Raw genomic sequence first — 13,900 nt, forward strand, 5'->3', positions numbered from 1 at the left:
TCCCAAAGTAAATAAATTGGTAGCTTATCATTTCTTTCTGTTCCAATTCTCTCGTCTTTTTAGGAGTCCTTTGCATCTCGATAAAATGTAGACATTTGAAAGTCATCACTACTCACATGTTGAGTTGAACTGTTTCATCTGCGGTAAGGCAGATATAAACCAAAAGAAGGTGAAGGTGGACAGACACAAACAAAAGATTATAAAAACAAATCGCAAGATTTTACATCTCTCCGTCCCTTTTCCCCCTTTTTATTTTCCTATTCCTACCCCCTTCATCCATTTTTCTTCTACACTCTCTGTCTAAATATTTTCATGGACAATGGAGTCCATCCCACTCCTAACCCCCCCAACCAAGCCCGCCTTCTCTCTCTCACCTGCTTTGTTCCACGGGAGGCGCATATCTCTACTCTCTTCCACACGCTCGTATAGTCGTATCTCTCTCTAGTCTCTCCCCCTCCCCTTAAAATCTTTTTTTTTTTTTTAATAAAAAATTTATCGCTCAAGATTTAAGCTCGTTTCTCCGTAAGTTCATACTGTCCGTGCGTTTCCTTCTGTCATCACTAATTTGTGCGCCGATCTTTTCTACGAATTCTTTGAAGTCTCGCTTGAAACTTCACTCTTTCTTACTTGGATATCTTTGCTTTCTTGCGCACGGGAAGGCCAAGGCTTTATCCTCGAGCAGTTGGGGTGGGAAGTGGGAACCAGTAGTAGTTGATGGGTAGTTGTTGCGGAGACAGGGCTTGATGAGCATCGATGCGTCAGTTGGTAGATTGGTTTGGGTCCGCCGCCCGAATGGATCGTGGTGGCCCGGCAGGATACTTGGACCGGAGGAGATGTCAGCGAAACGTTCGAATAGCCGGAGAGTGGGGACTCCTGTTAAGCTTCTCGGAAGAGAAGATGGGAACATGTGAGTGTGCTCTCTTTCCCTTCAATATCGTCCTCATTTCCTCTATTCATACGTTCACTTGGTATGCTGTCAATGCTTAATTTTGAGGTTTTTATTGTTGCTCATAGTGTTGTTTCTAAGATAAATGCAAAGATGAGTTGATAATTTTTGTCCTGGGAAAAAAGATTGCTCTGTCAGAACAGTGAATTATATACATTGATTGATGAGATGGATCATACTACTGTCATTATGAGTTCCTTTTATTCACTTTGGTATCTTTACTAGGGTGGACATATCTTAGTAGCTTACTTTGAATCCTTTTATGTTGTTTGTTCTTTCAAATGGTTGGTGTTGTTGAGATGAAATGCGAGGACCCAAGGCGAGTTGTTTTTCTAGTTAGGGAGAGAGGCAGGGAGAAATGATTTTTTTCCTTTCTTTCCAATCTCACAATGTGAGCTTTCATTTGACCACCGCAATTCTTGAACAATGTGGTGGGTTAGTAGTCCCAGATAACAGGAAACCATCAAAATACCTGGGTCACCCAAATTATCTTGACAATTTCTATCCAGGACAAGTTCACAGGACAACTTGGAGAGTGTCCACAGAGAAATTATACAAGGCTCATGGTATTGTTCCCTTTAGGTGTCACTAATGAAATCTTTCAACATCTTATATTTAGGATGGTCTTAGAATTTAAAAAGCTTCCATCTAGAGATAATTTGTTAAAAGAATGTCAAAATTTTTTTTGCATAGGAAACAAAACTAGAACTTATTTTCTTGAAGTGAAATTTGCAATCTTTTAAAGTATTATTTCCTTTTGAAAAATAACAAGTACCTTGATTTAGTCTTTTTCTCTCTACTCTAAATAATGATAGTTTGTAAGCATTGGTCACCATGTCTATTTCCATATTAAGTAGTGAGGATGCATGGATCTTTGTTCGTCATTTCACATCTTTATCTTTTTTATTATCCTTAAATATTTGTATTGAATCTTTTGAAAGTTGCCACTTTTTTAATTTTCATCCTATTGCCTCCGACACAATATTAATATTTTAAGATGCCATGTCATGTCATGATGTCATTTACAATCTTGCTATTGGGTATCCTCACTCTGCTCTTTGTTTCAATTCCATGTAGTATGAGCTGTCTCATATTGTGCATATTTGTAGTGGAAACATGTAATTCGTTTTTTCTCCAATGGTCTACTTAACATGTAAATCATCTTTCAAAGAGTTACTCCCTTCCTATTAATTTTTGAGTTTGAACTGTCCACATGTTCTTGAACACTATTGGCTGCTCATAAGTTCTGCTCCGACTTTCATTTGCCCTCAAATCTTGTACTTTGATGCTGCATAGCCAGTAAAATTTCATCTGACTGCTGGTCTACTTACAATCAGTGATTGGTATAACCTTGAAAAGTCCAAGCGCATCAAAGCATTCCGCTGCGGTGAGTTTGATGAGTGCATAGAAAAGGCCAAGGCTTCTGCCATTCGTACAAATAAAAAATCATCCAATGAAGGGATATACGTTCACAAAGAAGACGCTATTCTTCATGCCCTTGAACTAGAAAAGGCTCATGTTTTCGAGGAGAATGAGATTGGTGTAGAGATGAACAATTTAAGGGGCACTTATTGCAGCGCGTTGTCCATGCGATTGAGAAACACGCGTGGGGCCAACAGAAAACCTGGTCATGCTGCCAGGAAGCTTAGCATACTTGAAGAGAACTCAGTTCAGGAGTTGTCTCAATCTGCGGTATCATTTGAACAACTGAATAATCCAACTACTACTGGCATGCATTTTATGTCAAAAAGGAGATTGAATAGCCAGAATGATTTTGAGGATGATGCAAGTCAGGGAATAAAGCATATGAAGGATCTTCAGGAAATAGAATCAGAGATGGTATCTAAAATGAAGAAAAGTATAGATGTCTGCAGACAAGAGTCTCAGGAGCCGACGCCATTTGATACAGCTCCACCCAGTGGGCTGAAAGTTGCTTGTGGTTTATCAAGCTCCAGTCGATTAAACAGCAGCAAACAGTTATGCTCATCTCTGAAAAGAAAACGATCTGATCTGACCCAAGCTTATGAGAATTTGAAAAGGAAGCACCATTGCCGCCCTCTAGCTGAGCTATGCAAGGGTACCAGAGTTATAATTCCATCATATGGTCATTGGACTGGTTCATTTTCAGGACAGAGTGCTGAACAAGATAGGGCATTCAAAACAACCTTCAAGAAGGCAGAGTATCCAACAGGCACTGTTACCAGTCCTGATTGTTCAGGCACTTCCTGGGAGGAGGCTTTATGTGGGAAGACCTGTACTGCTGTAAACCATGGCATCCATTCTCACTCTGAAATGGACTCTGAACTTTCTAGCATGTCTGAGTTTGTTGACAATGATTGTTCAGATAGCTTCTTTAACGTTCCTCTTGTTACGGGAGATATTATAGATGGAGGTAGGCTTGTAAACTTCTCTTTTATATGCTATATGATGTTCATTTTCCAAGTGAAGCTGCTTAATTGTCTCAAAGAAATTTAGTGTCGCGTAAATATATTTAAATAGTTTTGTTATGATCTTATATTCAATTGTAACATTAAATTTGTTCTCCTATTCTTACAACAGATTGATGTGTCCTTAGGTTTCGTATATCATATCTTGCTGATTTGCAGCTAATTTTTGCCAGATTTTACACACATGGTGGAAATTTATGCATCTAGAGAGCATCAGTCCTTTGCAGCTGAGAACAAATACAAGCATGGTAGCCAAGATGGAGTAAATTTACAGTATATTGAAGGGCTCGGTGAGAGTGGTTCCATTTGCTCTGCAGCTCTAGCTAATCAAGATGATCAGAGGATGAAGAGAAGTGCCTTGAAGCAGGAAAATAATATATCAACTACTATGATATCAATTAAAAATACTTCTTCAGAAAGCTTTCTTGTTGGGGGTGAGCGAACCAATGCATGCAGCTTTGACACTAAAATCTGTAATGGTCCTTTTGATGAGTCCCTGGAATGTGAGAAGCATAGTATTTTGGTAAAATCTAAGTCGCTATCAGAACTAGGCGACTTTTCCCAAGTGGCGACAAAGCCTACCGATTTGGCTTGTTCAAGTGTTGTTGGTCAGAGCTCTTCCAGTGAACTAGAACATGACGAGTCATCTGAAGCTGTAAACAAGCTATCTAACTCGTTATCACGATCAAAGGATAAGGGAGCATCATTTGCAGTAGAGTTGCCTATCAACAGTATGCTCAAGCGGTCACTGCCATACCAGCAAGTTCATCATACAATTTGTAGTAAATACCAGGTTTTGGAGCATCTGGATAGCATGTCTGTAGGTTCCACTTTCTATGATATTGATTTATGTGTGCAAGGGAGTTATCAGGGTCTGCATGTACCGCTTGTTTCTCTCATGAGTAAACTGAATGGTAAAGCCATTGTAGGTCATCCTGTTTCTGTTGAGGTTCTGTCGGATGGATTTTGTCATTCACTGGTGTGTAAAAATGATAATCAACCTGCTACCAGTAATTGTGGCCGAATGCTAAAAAGAATGGGTATGATATATAAGTGTCAGCCAACTGCAGCCCAATCAAACTTCAGTGTTAGAGGAAGCAACTCTGTTCAGAAAATTGCCAAAGCGTCTTTTAAAAAGAAATCTTCACAAGATAAGAAATCAGGTTCTTCTCCCAGAAAAATTCGAAGGTTATCGTCAATAACTGTTGATTGGAGAGAGAGGGAAGAAGATGGAAAACCAGTGGTGCAAAAGAAGGGTGGACCTGCTATTGCAAGTATCCCACTCAGACTTGTTTTCAGTAGAATCAACGAGGCATTAAGCTGTCCTGTCAAATGCTAGTGAACTTAAAGGATATTTAGGCAAAAAAATTCTTCAAAATTGTCTCAACTGATGTAGTGTCTCCCTTGGAATTTCGTAGTTGTTTGTGCTGTAAATCTTTCCCCGATGTTAATGATGGTATATTTTTATATCTTCTGTGTCAGCTTGTTTCCACCATTTGAAGTAGGGAATTGCTGTTCTTTTTACACCTTTCATTGCTTGGACGGAGAGCCTAGTTTGATGTCTTCCAAAAGCTTTTATGATGTGGAAGTAAGCTTTCCTGGCTAGGCGATATAAAAGTTTGATATATTAACAAGTACTAAAATCTCTCTTTTGTTCAGCTTAGATTTGTAAACTTACTCTATGTTCGTGATATATATAAAATTCCATTACATTTATTTACATAGTTTTGAGTGATATATAATAGAAAATTCCGTGAGTTTATTGATTTTGAATCTGCTAGCGGGACTGATGGATATGCTTTAAAAGGTGAGGAAAAAAATACTAAGCAAGATATTAGTAGTCCATATTTAAGCGTTTTCTATATCATATCATCATCGCCACATAAATATAGCTGAGAGCCCCCGGCCCAAATATCCAGTGGGCCTTTGGCCCATACCAGCTTGCCCAGGGTTATTCTCGTCATTCTACTCGATTAAGTAGTCTGGCAAATCTTTAGGGTTTTTTTTTCCTTTCAGCTGGGCTATAAAAAGAGGTGATCTGGTGTTCTTCGAGCCCTCGCACGCTGCCGGAGACGAGAAGAAAGGTGATCCTTTCGTCGCCTCCACTTCGGTAAAAGATCAAACTCTAGGTCTTCTTTTTTTCCCCCTCTTCTCTCTTCGTTTTTTAGGCGATATTAGTTGTGCTACCGGCTGTAGTAGTTCTTCAGCACTTTGAGTTGTTTCATTGATCTCCTCTGCTCGGTGTTTCGATCCGTTCTTGCTTGATCTGAGATCAAATCGATTGGAACACTCTCCTTTTACGTTTATTCGTGTCCGTTGTTGTGATGTATCCGTTCTCCTGTAATCTGATTGCTAACTTGCTGCAGTCGAGATGGCTACCGTCCCTAGCCCACTCATCTGGGAGATCGTGAAGAAGAATAACGCTTTCCTCGTCAAGCAGTTTGGTAACGGCAACGCCATGGTTCAGTTCAGCAAAGAGCCGAACAATCTCTATAATGTCAACTCGTACAAGTATTCTGGTAAAAGAATTTGAATTTTTTTTATTTAATCTTTGCCATGTTTGGTTCCAATTTTGTTGTATCAACGTTTCATGACGTCCAATCTGAAAAATCTATAGGTTTGGCGAACAAAAAGACGGTGACCATTCAGGCCGGAGGAAAAGACCTCTCTGTGGTTCTCGCCACAACTAAGACGAAGAAGCAGAACAAACCTTTTAGTCTGTATCACAAGTCCGTCATGAAGAAGGAATTCCGCAAAATGGCCAAGGCAGTGAAGAACCAGGTATCAGCATTGGAAACCTCAAAAATGTTAATTGTTGCTTTTCTTTGGGGTTTTCTGGATGGATGTCTATATTTTCTTGTGATGAGTCCGTGTTGATAAATTAGTTTTGAGCTGAACATTTCTGCTGTCGACAAATAAATGAACATTGGATGAAGCCAGCATATAGGGTGATGGCTGCTGGGTCAGAGTTTTTTTCCATTTCATATAAGTATTGGCACAATCAATATAGTATATACTGCATATATTGTGAAGGAATCTCATTAAATGGGGAAAGATGCCCGCTACTCTTATAGACTAAAAACTTAACATTTTAAATGCACCTTTGGTACTTCCCAATTGACCACCTGCCTAATTGGCCCATGTTATGTGACATGGGGATGCTCTCTCTTCTTGTTTTCCCTTTCCTTTCAGTAGATGCTGTTTATGTAATTCAATTCAGTATCGATCTTGTTGAAGTATTATTAGATGGGTTTCCTTTTCAAATATTTGCATGTGTTCAGAAAACCCTGCTATGATGAGCTGCTAACATGTAAGAAGATCCTTTCAACAGATGGGGTCTTCAATGAAATATGTTTTGTTACGCTTGGCTTCTGAGCTTTGTTTTCGGGCTTCAAAATATTATTGTTTAAACCTTCCTTCCTGCAAGGTTTTTTGATGAATATGAGTTTGTTTATAGTAACTTTTCATAGTTAAAGATTTATTGCAAGTGTACATTAATGTCCCATCTGTTTCCTCAAGTTTTATCATGCTATGATGAGCTGTTAACATGTAAGGAGATCCCTTCAGCTGATAGGATCTTCAGTGAAATACACTTGTTACGCTTGGCTTCTGAGCTGTGTTTTTGGAATTTAAAATATAATTGTTTAAACCTCTTTTTTCTTGCAAGGCTTTTGGATGAGTGTGAGTTTGTTTATAATTCATAGTTGAAGATTTGTTGCAAGTATACATTGATGTCCCATCTGCTTCCTCAAAAATGTTCATGCTATGATGAGCTGCTAACATATAAGAAGATCCTTTCAACAGATGGGTTCTTCAATGAAATATATTTTGTTACGCTTGGCTTCTGAGCTGTGTTTTTGGGTTTCAAAATATTATTGTTTAAACCTTTCTTCCTGCAAGGTTTTTGGATGAATATGAGTTTGTTTATAGTTACTTTTCATAGTCAAAGATTTGTTGCAAGTGTACATTAATGTCCCATCTGCTTCCTCAAGTTTTATCATGCTATGATGAGCTGTTAACATGTAAGGAGATCCCTTCAGCTGATAGGATCTTCAGTGAAATACACTTGTTACGCTTGGCTTCTGAGTCTGTGCTTTTGGAATTTAAATTATAATTGTTTAAACCTCACTTTTTCCTGCAAGGCTTTTGGATGAGTGCGAGAGTTAGTTTATAATTCTTTCCATAGTCGAAGATTTGTTGCAAGTATACATTAATGTCCCATCTGCTTCCTCAAATTTTATCATGCTATGATGAGCTGTTAACATGTAAGGAGATCCCTTCAGCTGATAGGATCTTCAGTGAAATACACTTGTTACGCTTGGCTTCTGAGTCTGCGCTTTTGGAATTTAAGATATAATTGTTTAAACCTCACTTTTTCCTGCACGGCTTTTGGATGAGTGCGAGAGTTAGTTTATAATTCTTTCCATAGTCGAAGATTTGTTGCAAGTATACATTAATGTCCCATCTGCTTCCTCAAGTTTTATCATGCTATGATGAGCTGTTAACATGTAAGAAGATCCCTTCAGCTGATAGGATCTTCAGTGAAATACACTTGTTACGCTTGGCTTCTGAGTCTGTGCTTTTGGAATTTAAGATATAATTGTTTAAACCTCACTTTTTCCTGCACGGCTTTTGGATGAGTGCGAGAGTTTGTTTATAATTCTTTCCATAGTCGAAGATTTGTTGCAAGTATACATTAATGTCCCATCTGCTTCCTCAAAAATGATCATGCTATGATGAGCTGTTAACATGTAAGGAGATACCTTCAGCTGATAGGGTCTTTGGTGAAATACACTTGTTACGCTTGGCTTCTGAGCTGTATCAGACGTCAAAATCTAATTATTTAAAACTATTTCTTCCTGCAAGTTTTTCAGATAAATACAAGTTTGTTTTTAATAACTGAAGATTTGGTGCAAATGTACATAAATGTCCCATCTGCTCCATCTGCTTTTCATATTTTATCATGCTACGATGAGTTGTTAACATGTAAGGAGATGCCTTCAGCTGATAGGATCTTGAATGAAATACACTTGTTACACTTGTCTTATGACCTGTGTTTTTGAAATTCTAAAAAGCATATTGGATGAATTTCAATTTGTTTGTATCACCTTTTGATAGGCAATTGTATTTTGCAAGTACTATACTTTCAAGGTTTTTGATCAATCTCCTCTCTGCTTCTTCAAATTCCTGCTTTTGCTAACCTCATCGATGGCACACTTAATCACAACTACTCAATGATTTTTCATATCTTCTGATCGGTGTAAATTTCACTTTGCATTTCTTTCCTGAGGTACTACCCCCCTTTGATTCCATTTGAACCACAACCAGAAGTTTTAACTGTTCTTTCTAGAATGTGTATTATGCATTAAAGAGTTGTTGCATGTTCATATTTGTATGCTGGAATTATCTAATGGTGTCATTTTTCTCACCTACAGGTTACCGACAACTACTACAGGCCAGATCTGACCAAAGCAGCTCTTGCAAGGCTAAGTGCTGTACATCGTAGCCTTAAGGTTTCCAAGTCTGGTGCGAAGAAGAGGAACAGGCAGGCTTAAACTATAATAGGACATAAGATTAGTCAATGGTGGTCTCCAGAAGTTTCTTTACTTTGTCTGTCATTTCATCCTAAGGCGATTTACTTGTGTCCCTGTGGAAGTTTAAGACTATTTTATTTTTTTAATATCCTTCCTGTGTTATTTTCAAAAGATTTTGATAATGTAGTTTTTATATAGTATTTTTGACAGATTAGTTGTTGAAGCGTAATGATGGGTAACTGTCTTATTCTCTTATCATGGAACCGAAAGATTGAAATATTATTTCAATTTTTAGTCTTAAAGGTTCGTTCACATTAAGTGAAAGTCTCCTCTCAGTTCGTCAGTGAATGTAGCACGACGATTGGGGCATGTATTTTACGTATGAAGGTGAGGCCGCATATGTTTTACAGTTCGGATAAGTTTTTCAGTAAACCATTGCATTGGCAACGTATTGTTACACCCTGGCTAGGTAATTTGAAGAATGCTACTGAATGGGACAAATGGCTACCATTTCGGATATTTCAATGTTCACCGGGGCAGGGAGGAAAAGGGCGCAGTATATATTCATAAAGCAACAGCTGCTTTCAGTACTGAAATTCAATAGGGAACAATAATTTCAGTTAAAGCAAATTGAATTTAAAAGAGCTATCATTCCACTAACAAAGATGGTATTGGTATTAATCATCACCTTCAGAGAATAAAATACTTCAGAGTGGACAACCTAATTGCATGACACAGTAATCAACTACGTCGTTTTCAATAACCTGTTAAACAACGATTCTTCTTGCCTTGCATTCAAACCAGTTGGCTTATATGTTTAAATCCACAGTAAATCCTGAATAGTCTAAAAGGTTTTAGTTTATACACAACGGATGCAATTGCTTTGAGCACCGAAAATTCCATGGAGCAACAGGAGCATTTCCACGGATTGACATGTGGCTCAGCAGAAGCTGTATCAAGAGCAGCAGCTGCTTTTCTGTGCAACTGGTTGACCTCGCATCTGCACGGTGGCAGGTCTGTTGGTATTCATGGCTGGTTGACTCGCCATCCTACAACCATGTTCATCACGGTGTTCAGTTGAAAAGGTAACAAGAATGTAAAACGAGCATGACAATTCACAAATGACTACATATCCGGTTATATCTTTGACATGCTTCTAAGACAGTACAACTGTACAACAACCAAAGATATATTAAAAAAAACTAGGAAGCATGTCCTTTGGATTCTACCCTGACAAATCTAAAAGCAAATGGCAGCTTACCTGTTCTTTATCTCTGCTGCCATGGTCATGAATGCCTTCTCCACGTTGGTAGAATCCTTGGCACTGGTCTCCAAGAACGGTATCCCAATCTCATCAGCAAATGCCTGTTAAGAGTCAAATTTGAGTAATGTTACCTAAGAGAATCTTAGAGAAGTCAACATAGTGTATATTGATATTTCCAGCAAGCATAAGTAAAACAACGAAAGTTGCGAACAAATTACCTTGCCAGTTTCATAGGAGACTGCTCTATTAGCAGACAGATCACATTTATTTCCGACCAAAAGCTTGTTCACATTTTCACTAGCATACCTATCAATCTCATTCAGCCATTGCTTGACATTGTTGAAACTTTCCTGATCCGTAACATCATAAACAACCTACAACAAAGATGGACTATCAAGTCAGAATGCATACAATTAACAAAAAATAGAACTAGATAACAAAGTCCATGTTGAGAGCTCACAATTATGCCATGGGCACCACGATAGTAGCTACTTGTGATTGTCCTAAAACGCTCTTGTCCAGCAGTATCCCACTGCAAAGAAAAGAAAAGTGAACATCACATTTTAACATTACATATAACTTGATCATAATCTTAAGCAAAGATGTGACTTACAATTTGAAGCTTTATAGTTTTTCCGTCCTGTTCCACTGTGCGAATTTTCTATAAGATGAAAGAAAATGAGAGAGAGAGAGAGAGAGAGAGAGAGAGAGAGAGAGAGGGAGAGAGAGAGAGAGAGAGACAATGTCGGGATTGCTGATATACTTACAAAGTCAACACCAATGGTACTGATATAGCTCTCTAGATATGAATCATCCTACACATAGAGTGAGAACATAAGCCTCCACCACATATATCTCATGTAGAGGAACACATAGAGATCAACAAATTAAATAACTAGACAAGATCCTGATATAAGCACTGCAAAACAGAACCCAAATTCCATTATCACCAAGTGATTGTTCCTGTTACTGAGGTTCTATAAGTCCATTATTGGAGCTTTTCTTTCAAGGATTTTTTCTAAAAAATTCAGTTACTGATATCTAGGTGTTCCAGGTAAGAAATGGCATGAATGCAAGGTGAGGCAAAGCATCTTAAAATGCAATATTATTTCCTGCAAATGGGAACTTGTCAATACATCACCATCATTTCAAAGAACTAGCAATAAGATATTATTATCCAATTGAGGTGTTGTCACTTCAGAGTATTCCCACAGGAGAATGTTTCTGCCTGCTAAGCTGGATGGTAGCAACTAGCAAGTCTAACAAATCAGTAATAAAAATGATACCCCAATCCAATTACGTAGATCTAAAGGTTAGATGACCAACAGGTCATTTTGAGCCCTTATTTACTTATATGCAAGTACGAAAATAAATGCCACATTCCCTGATTTTCTTCCACCAATATATATATATATATATATATATATATATATTTCCATAGCCAATAAGATTTCAAAAGGAAGAAAAAACTAAAGTATAAAAAGTCTCCATGAATGAATTAAAATGAAGAACGATATTTCTTAGACTAAGGGTGCCTGGACTGAAATGCCACAATATGCACTCAAAAAATTTCCATCTTACCACAGAATGATCTGCAAATAAGAGCTTCAAATGTAAATCAACAGAAAAGAACTATAAGAAATTATTCCCATTATGTCCCAACCTTCTTGGTTGATGTTTCACAAAATGATTGCTTATAAATGTTTGTGAATGTGTTAGAAGTAGATCAATTATACTAAACAAAAGGATAGGGAGCTGAAATGTTCTTAAGACAATAAAATGTGAAAACAGAAAGAGTTCTTGGGAAATTGAAGTGACAGTAAGGAGGAGGGGTTTGCACCGCAAATCTTAATAGAAGACATGACTTTCCAACTCCAGAATCTCCAATAAGTAGCAACTTGAAAAGGTAGTCACTACAAGAAACAAAAAATTGTCAGAGGTGTGAGCAAAAAACTTAAATTATTACAAAAATATTAACATAAAATGCCATAGAATATCCCCGATACGAAAATTAAATAAAGAATTATATTGGAGTATTTCAAGTACTTTGTGAAAAAACACATAATTAAGCAAGAGTATACCGGAAAAATAATCACAGATTTATCAAGGCAAAGTATGAAAAGATATTCACATCAGCATAGCAAATCAAAAGGAAAACAAAAGAATCGACTAAAATAGAGCAACATAGAGCATAGAAAACAGAACCATCCATAGACAAGACGAATATCCTGACAACATTTTAGTTGCAGAATGTCCAAAAAACATGATTAAGAAATGCTCTAAAGTGCATTTTCCTAAAACTCACAAAGAGAAAATTGAAATTGCATAATATATTTTCATTCTTGTGTCTCTAAAGCTACTTATGATACGAACTTTCAAGGCTCATACGAGGAATTGCAATCATGATGACAAAGTTGTTTGCCTTAAAGATATACTTGTTTGATAATCAAACATAATAAACAAGTTCAATCATCCAGGTACTGGAATCATACTAGTTTTGTGCTAATCAATTACTGGCCTCAAAGGAAATAAAGTTCATCTATGGCAAGGTACTGTTGTAGACAAGAAGGTGATTAGAATTATAACTTGAATACAGAAGGACTCTCATAGTGATTTGAGCTCTCATACTATTCCCCAAGTCCTAGAATCTTTAACATGTGAAATGCATAACTGATATACTTTGTAAAGTTAAAAAAAACAACCTAGAACTAATCGTTAGGCTCATGAACAAGTGATAATAAGTTGCCACAATGGGCCTACACTGTGATTTACCAAAAAAAAAGCATCAAGATAGCTCGGGAAATGATCCTACAATCACTTCAGCACTTCATAATTTTCTCAGGTAAAAGACGTAAACAGATGACCAAATTGCTGGCTATACTCGTACAGTAAGAAACTAAGAATAGCATCTGCATCGACTTTAAGTTTACAGATCTACTTTGAACCATGCATCTTCTAGGTAGTAAAAGATAATGCTATGCTCCTCGAAACGCTACAATCAAATTACTTCAAGCCATCAGAAAATAGTCAAGAATATCGCAATCGCATCAAGCTCTTATAGAGAGTAACTAGTCGACTCACAATCGCAGGAACCCCCATAAGAGCAAACAAAGAATGGCAACATAGAAAAATTTGGGGAAAACGAGGGAAAGTGATAGCAAGATCTAGAGAAACGATCGGATGGGAAAAAACAAACAAACAAACATGCAGCTACAAATCGATCAAAGACGAGACGAATCGGGCAAATAACAGCTAGCAAATGAAAACCCTAGGTGATCGAAAGCGATCGGAGATGTAATAAGAAGAGGAAAGGAAGCTCACTATTCTGGATTCATGGCGGGGGCGAAGCTGGATTAGAAGAATTGTTCGAACCCTCACGATTAGCGAGCGAGAAGGATGGAGAATCCGAACAAGGGCAGAGGAGAGGAGAGGAGAGGAGAAGAGATGTCTGGCCTTTTTTATATAAAAGAGGGAGGGTCTGGTCTCACTATAACAATTAAATATTCAATAAATAGGTCAAGTCTCCTCGAATGCTTCGTCACCGGACACGATTGAGGGAGAGTCCCGGTGGAGTCATCTTTTGGTTGTTCCACTATCACACGCGTTATCTTTTATTTTTTCTAGCACAATTATACTAAATAATATATCATATAAATGATTCATACAGTCGTACAAATCACAGTGTGAAGTATAAATACAGATAAGAATC

The 13,900-nt window shown here is 37.6% G+C and overlaps 3 protein-coding genes and 8 non-coding genes across 14 annotated transcripts; 10 read left to right on the forward strand and 1 right to left on the reverse strand.

The window, feature by feature from the left end:
• The first annotated feature begins 256 nt into the window (after positions 1-256).
• LOC140769828 (uncharacterized protein At1g51745-like) lies at positions 257-5,012 on the forward strand. 3 transcript variants are annotated; one of them, XM_073110705.1, is made up of 4 exons: positions 257-522; positions 660-907; positions 2,284-3,338; positions 3,567-5,012. In XM_073110705.1, the coding sequence occupies exons 2-4, from the start codon at positions 744-746 to the stop codon at positions 4,730-4,732; spliced, it is 2,385 nt and encodes a 794-aa protein (XP_072966806.1). In that variant the 5' UTR covers positions 257-522; positions 660-743; the 3' UTR covers positions 4,733-5,012. The 3 variants fall into 3 exon arrangements, with proteins under 3 accessions (XP_072966806.1, XP_072966807.1, XP_072966808.1); XM_073110706.1 differs by having other exon boundaries at positions 257-423; XM_073110707.1 differs by lacking the exon at positions 257-522 and having other exon boundaries at positions 770-907; positions 2,191-3,338.
• Positions 5,013-5,406: 394 nt separating this feature from the next.
• On the forward strand, positions 5,407-9,136 carry LOC140769840 (large ribosomal subunit protein eL28y-like). Of its 2 annotated transcripts, none has more exons than XM_073110723.1 (4): positions 5,407-5,503; positions 5,760-5,912; positions 6,011-6,174; positions 8,829-9,136. In XM_073110723.1, exons 2-4 carry the CDS (start codon positions 5,765-5,767, stop codon positions 8,946-8,948), a joined length of 432 nt encoding a protein of 143 aa, XP_072966824.1. In that variant the 5' UTR covers positions 5,407-5,503; positions 5,760-5,764; the 3' UTR covers positions 8,949-9,136. The 2 variants fall into 2 exon arrangements, with proteins under 2 accessions (XP_072966824.1, XP_072966826.1); XM_073110725.1 differs by having other exon boundaries at positions 5,418-5,522.
• LOC140771542 (small nucleolar RNA R24) lies at positions 6,680-6,773 on the forward strand. The gene has a single exon (XR_012106196.1). It is a non-coding gene; the product is annotated as a small nucleolar RNA R24 (small nucleolar RNA).
• LOC140771517 (small nucleolar RNA R24) lies at positions 6,919-7,011 on the forward strand. Its single transcript, XR_012106171.1, has one exon. It is a non-coding gene; the product is annotated as a small nucleolar RNA R24 (small nucleolar RNA).
• LOC140771541 (small nucleolar RNA R24) lies at positions 7,153-7,246 on the forward strand. The gene has a single exon (XR_012106195.1). It is a non-coding gene; the product is annotated as a small nucleolar RNA R24 (small nucleolar RNA).
• On the forward strand, positions 7,392-7,484 carry LOC140771520 (small nucleolar RNA R24). Its single transcript, XR_012106174.1, has one exon. It is a non-coding gene; the product is annotated as a small nucleolar RNA R24 (small nucleolar RNA).
• On the forward strand, positions 7,635-7,727 carry LOC140771521 (small nucleolar RNA R24). The gene has a single exon (XR_012106176.1). It is a non-coding gene; the product is annotated as a small nucleolar RNA R24 (small nucleolar RNA).
• On the forward strand, positions 7,878-7,970 carry LOC140771518 (small nucleolar RNA R24). The gene has a single exon (XR_012106172.1). It is a non-coding gene; the product is annotated as a small nucleolar RNA R24 (small nucleolar RNA).
• LOC140771519 (small nucleolar RNA R24) lies at positions 8,121-8,213 on the forward strand. Its single transcript, XR_012106173.1, has one exon. It is a non-coding gene; the product is annotated as a small nucleolar RNA R24 (small nucleolar RNA).
• On the forward strand, positions 8,356-8,448 carry LOC140771523 (small nucleolar RNA R24). The gene has a single exon (XR_012106177.1). It is a non-coding gene; the product is annotated as a small nucleolar RNA R24 (small nucleolar RNA).
• A 442-nt stretch (positions 9,137-9,578) lies between the features above and the next one.
• LOC140769711 (ras-related protein RIC1) lies at positions 9,579-13,693 on the reverse strand. Its single transcript, XM_073110541.1, has 8 exons — positions 13,513-13,693; positions 12,032-12,104; positions 10,959-11,006; positions 10,805-10,852; positions 10,652-10,723; positions 10,410-10,565; positions 10,189-10,292; positions 9,579-9,976 (listed from the first exon to the last, which is right to left on the reverse strand). Exons 1-8 carry the CDS (start codon positions 13,524-13,526, stop codon positions 9,883-9,885), a joined length of 609 nt encoding a protein of 202 aa, XP_072966642.1. The 5' UTR covers positions 13,527-13,693; the 3' UTR covers positions 9,579-9,882.
• Between the last annotated feature and the right edge of the window lie 207 nt (positions 13,694-13,900).

This window comes from Typha angustifolia, chromosome 11 (genome assembly GCF_048772165.1).
Source record: "Typha angustifolia cultivar Huaian chromosome 11, ASM4877216v1, whole genome shotgun sequence".
NCBI classification, from domain to species: domain Eukaryota; kingdom Viridiplantae; phylum Streptophyta; class Magnoliopsida; order Poales; family Typhaceae; genus Typha; species Typha angustifolia.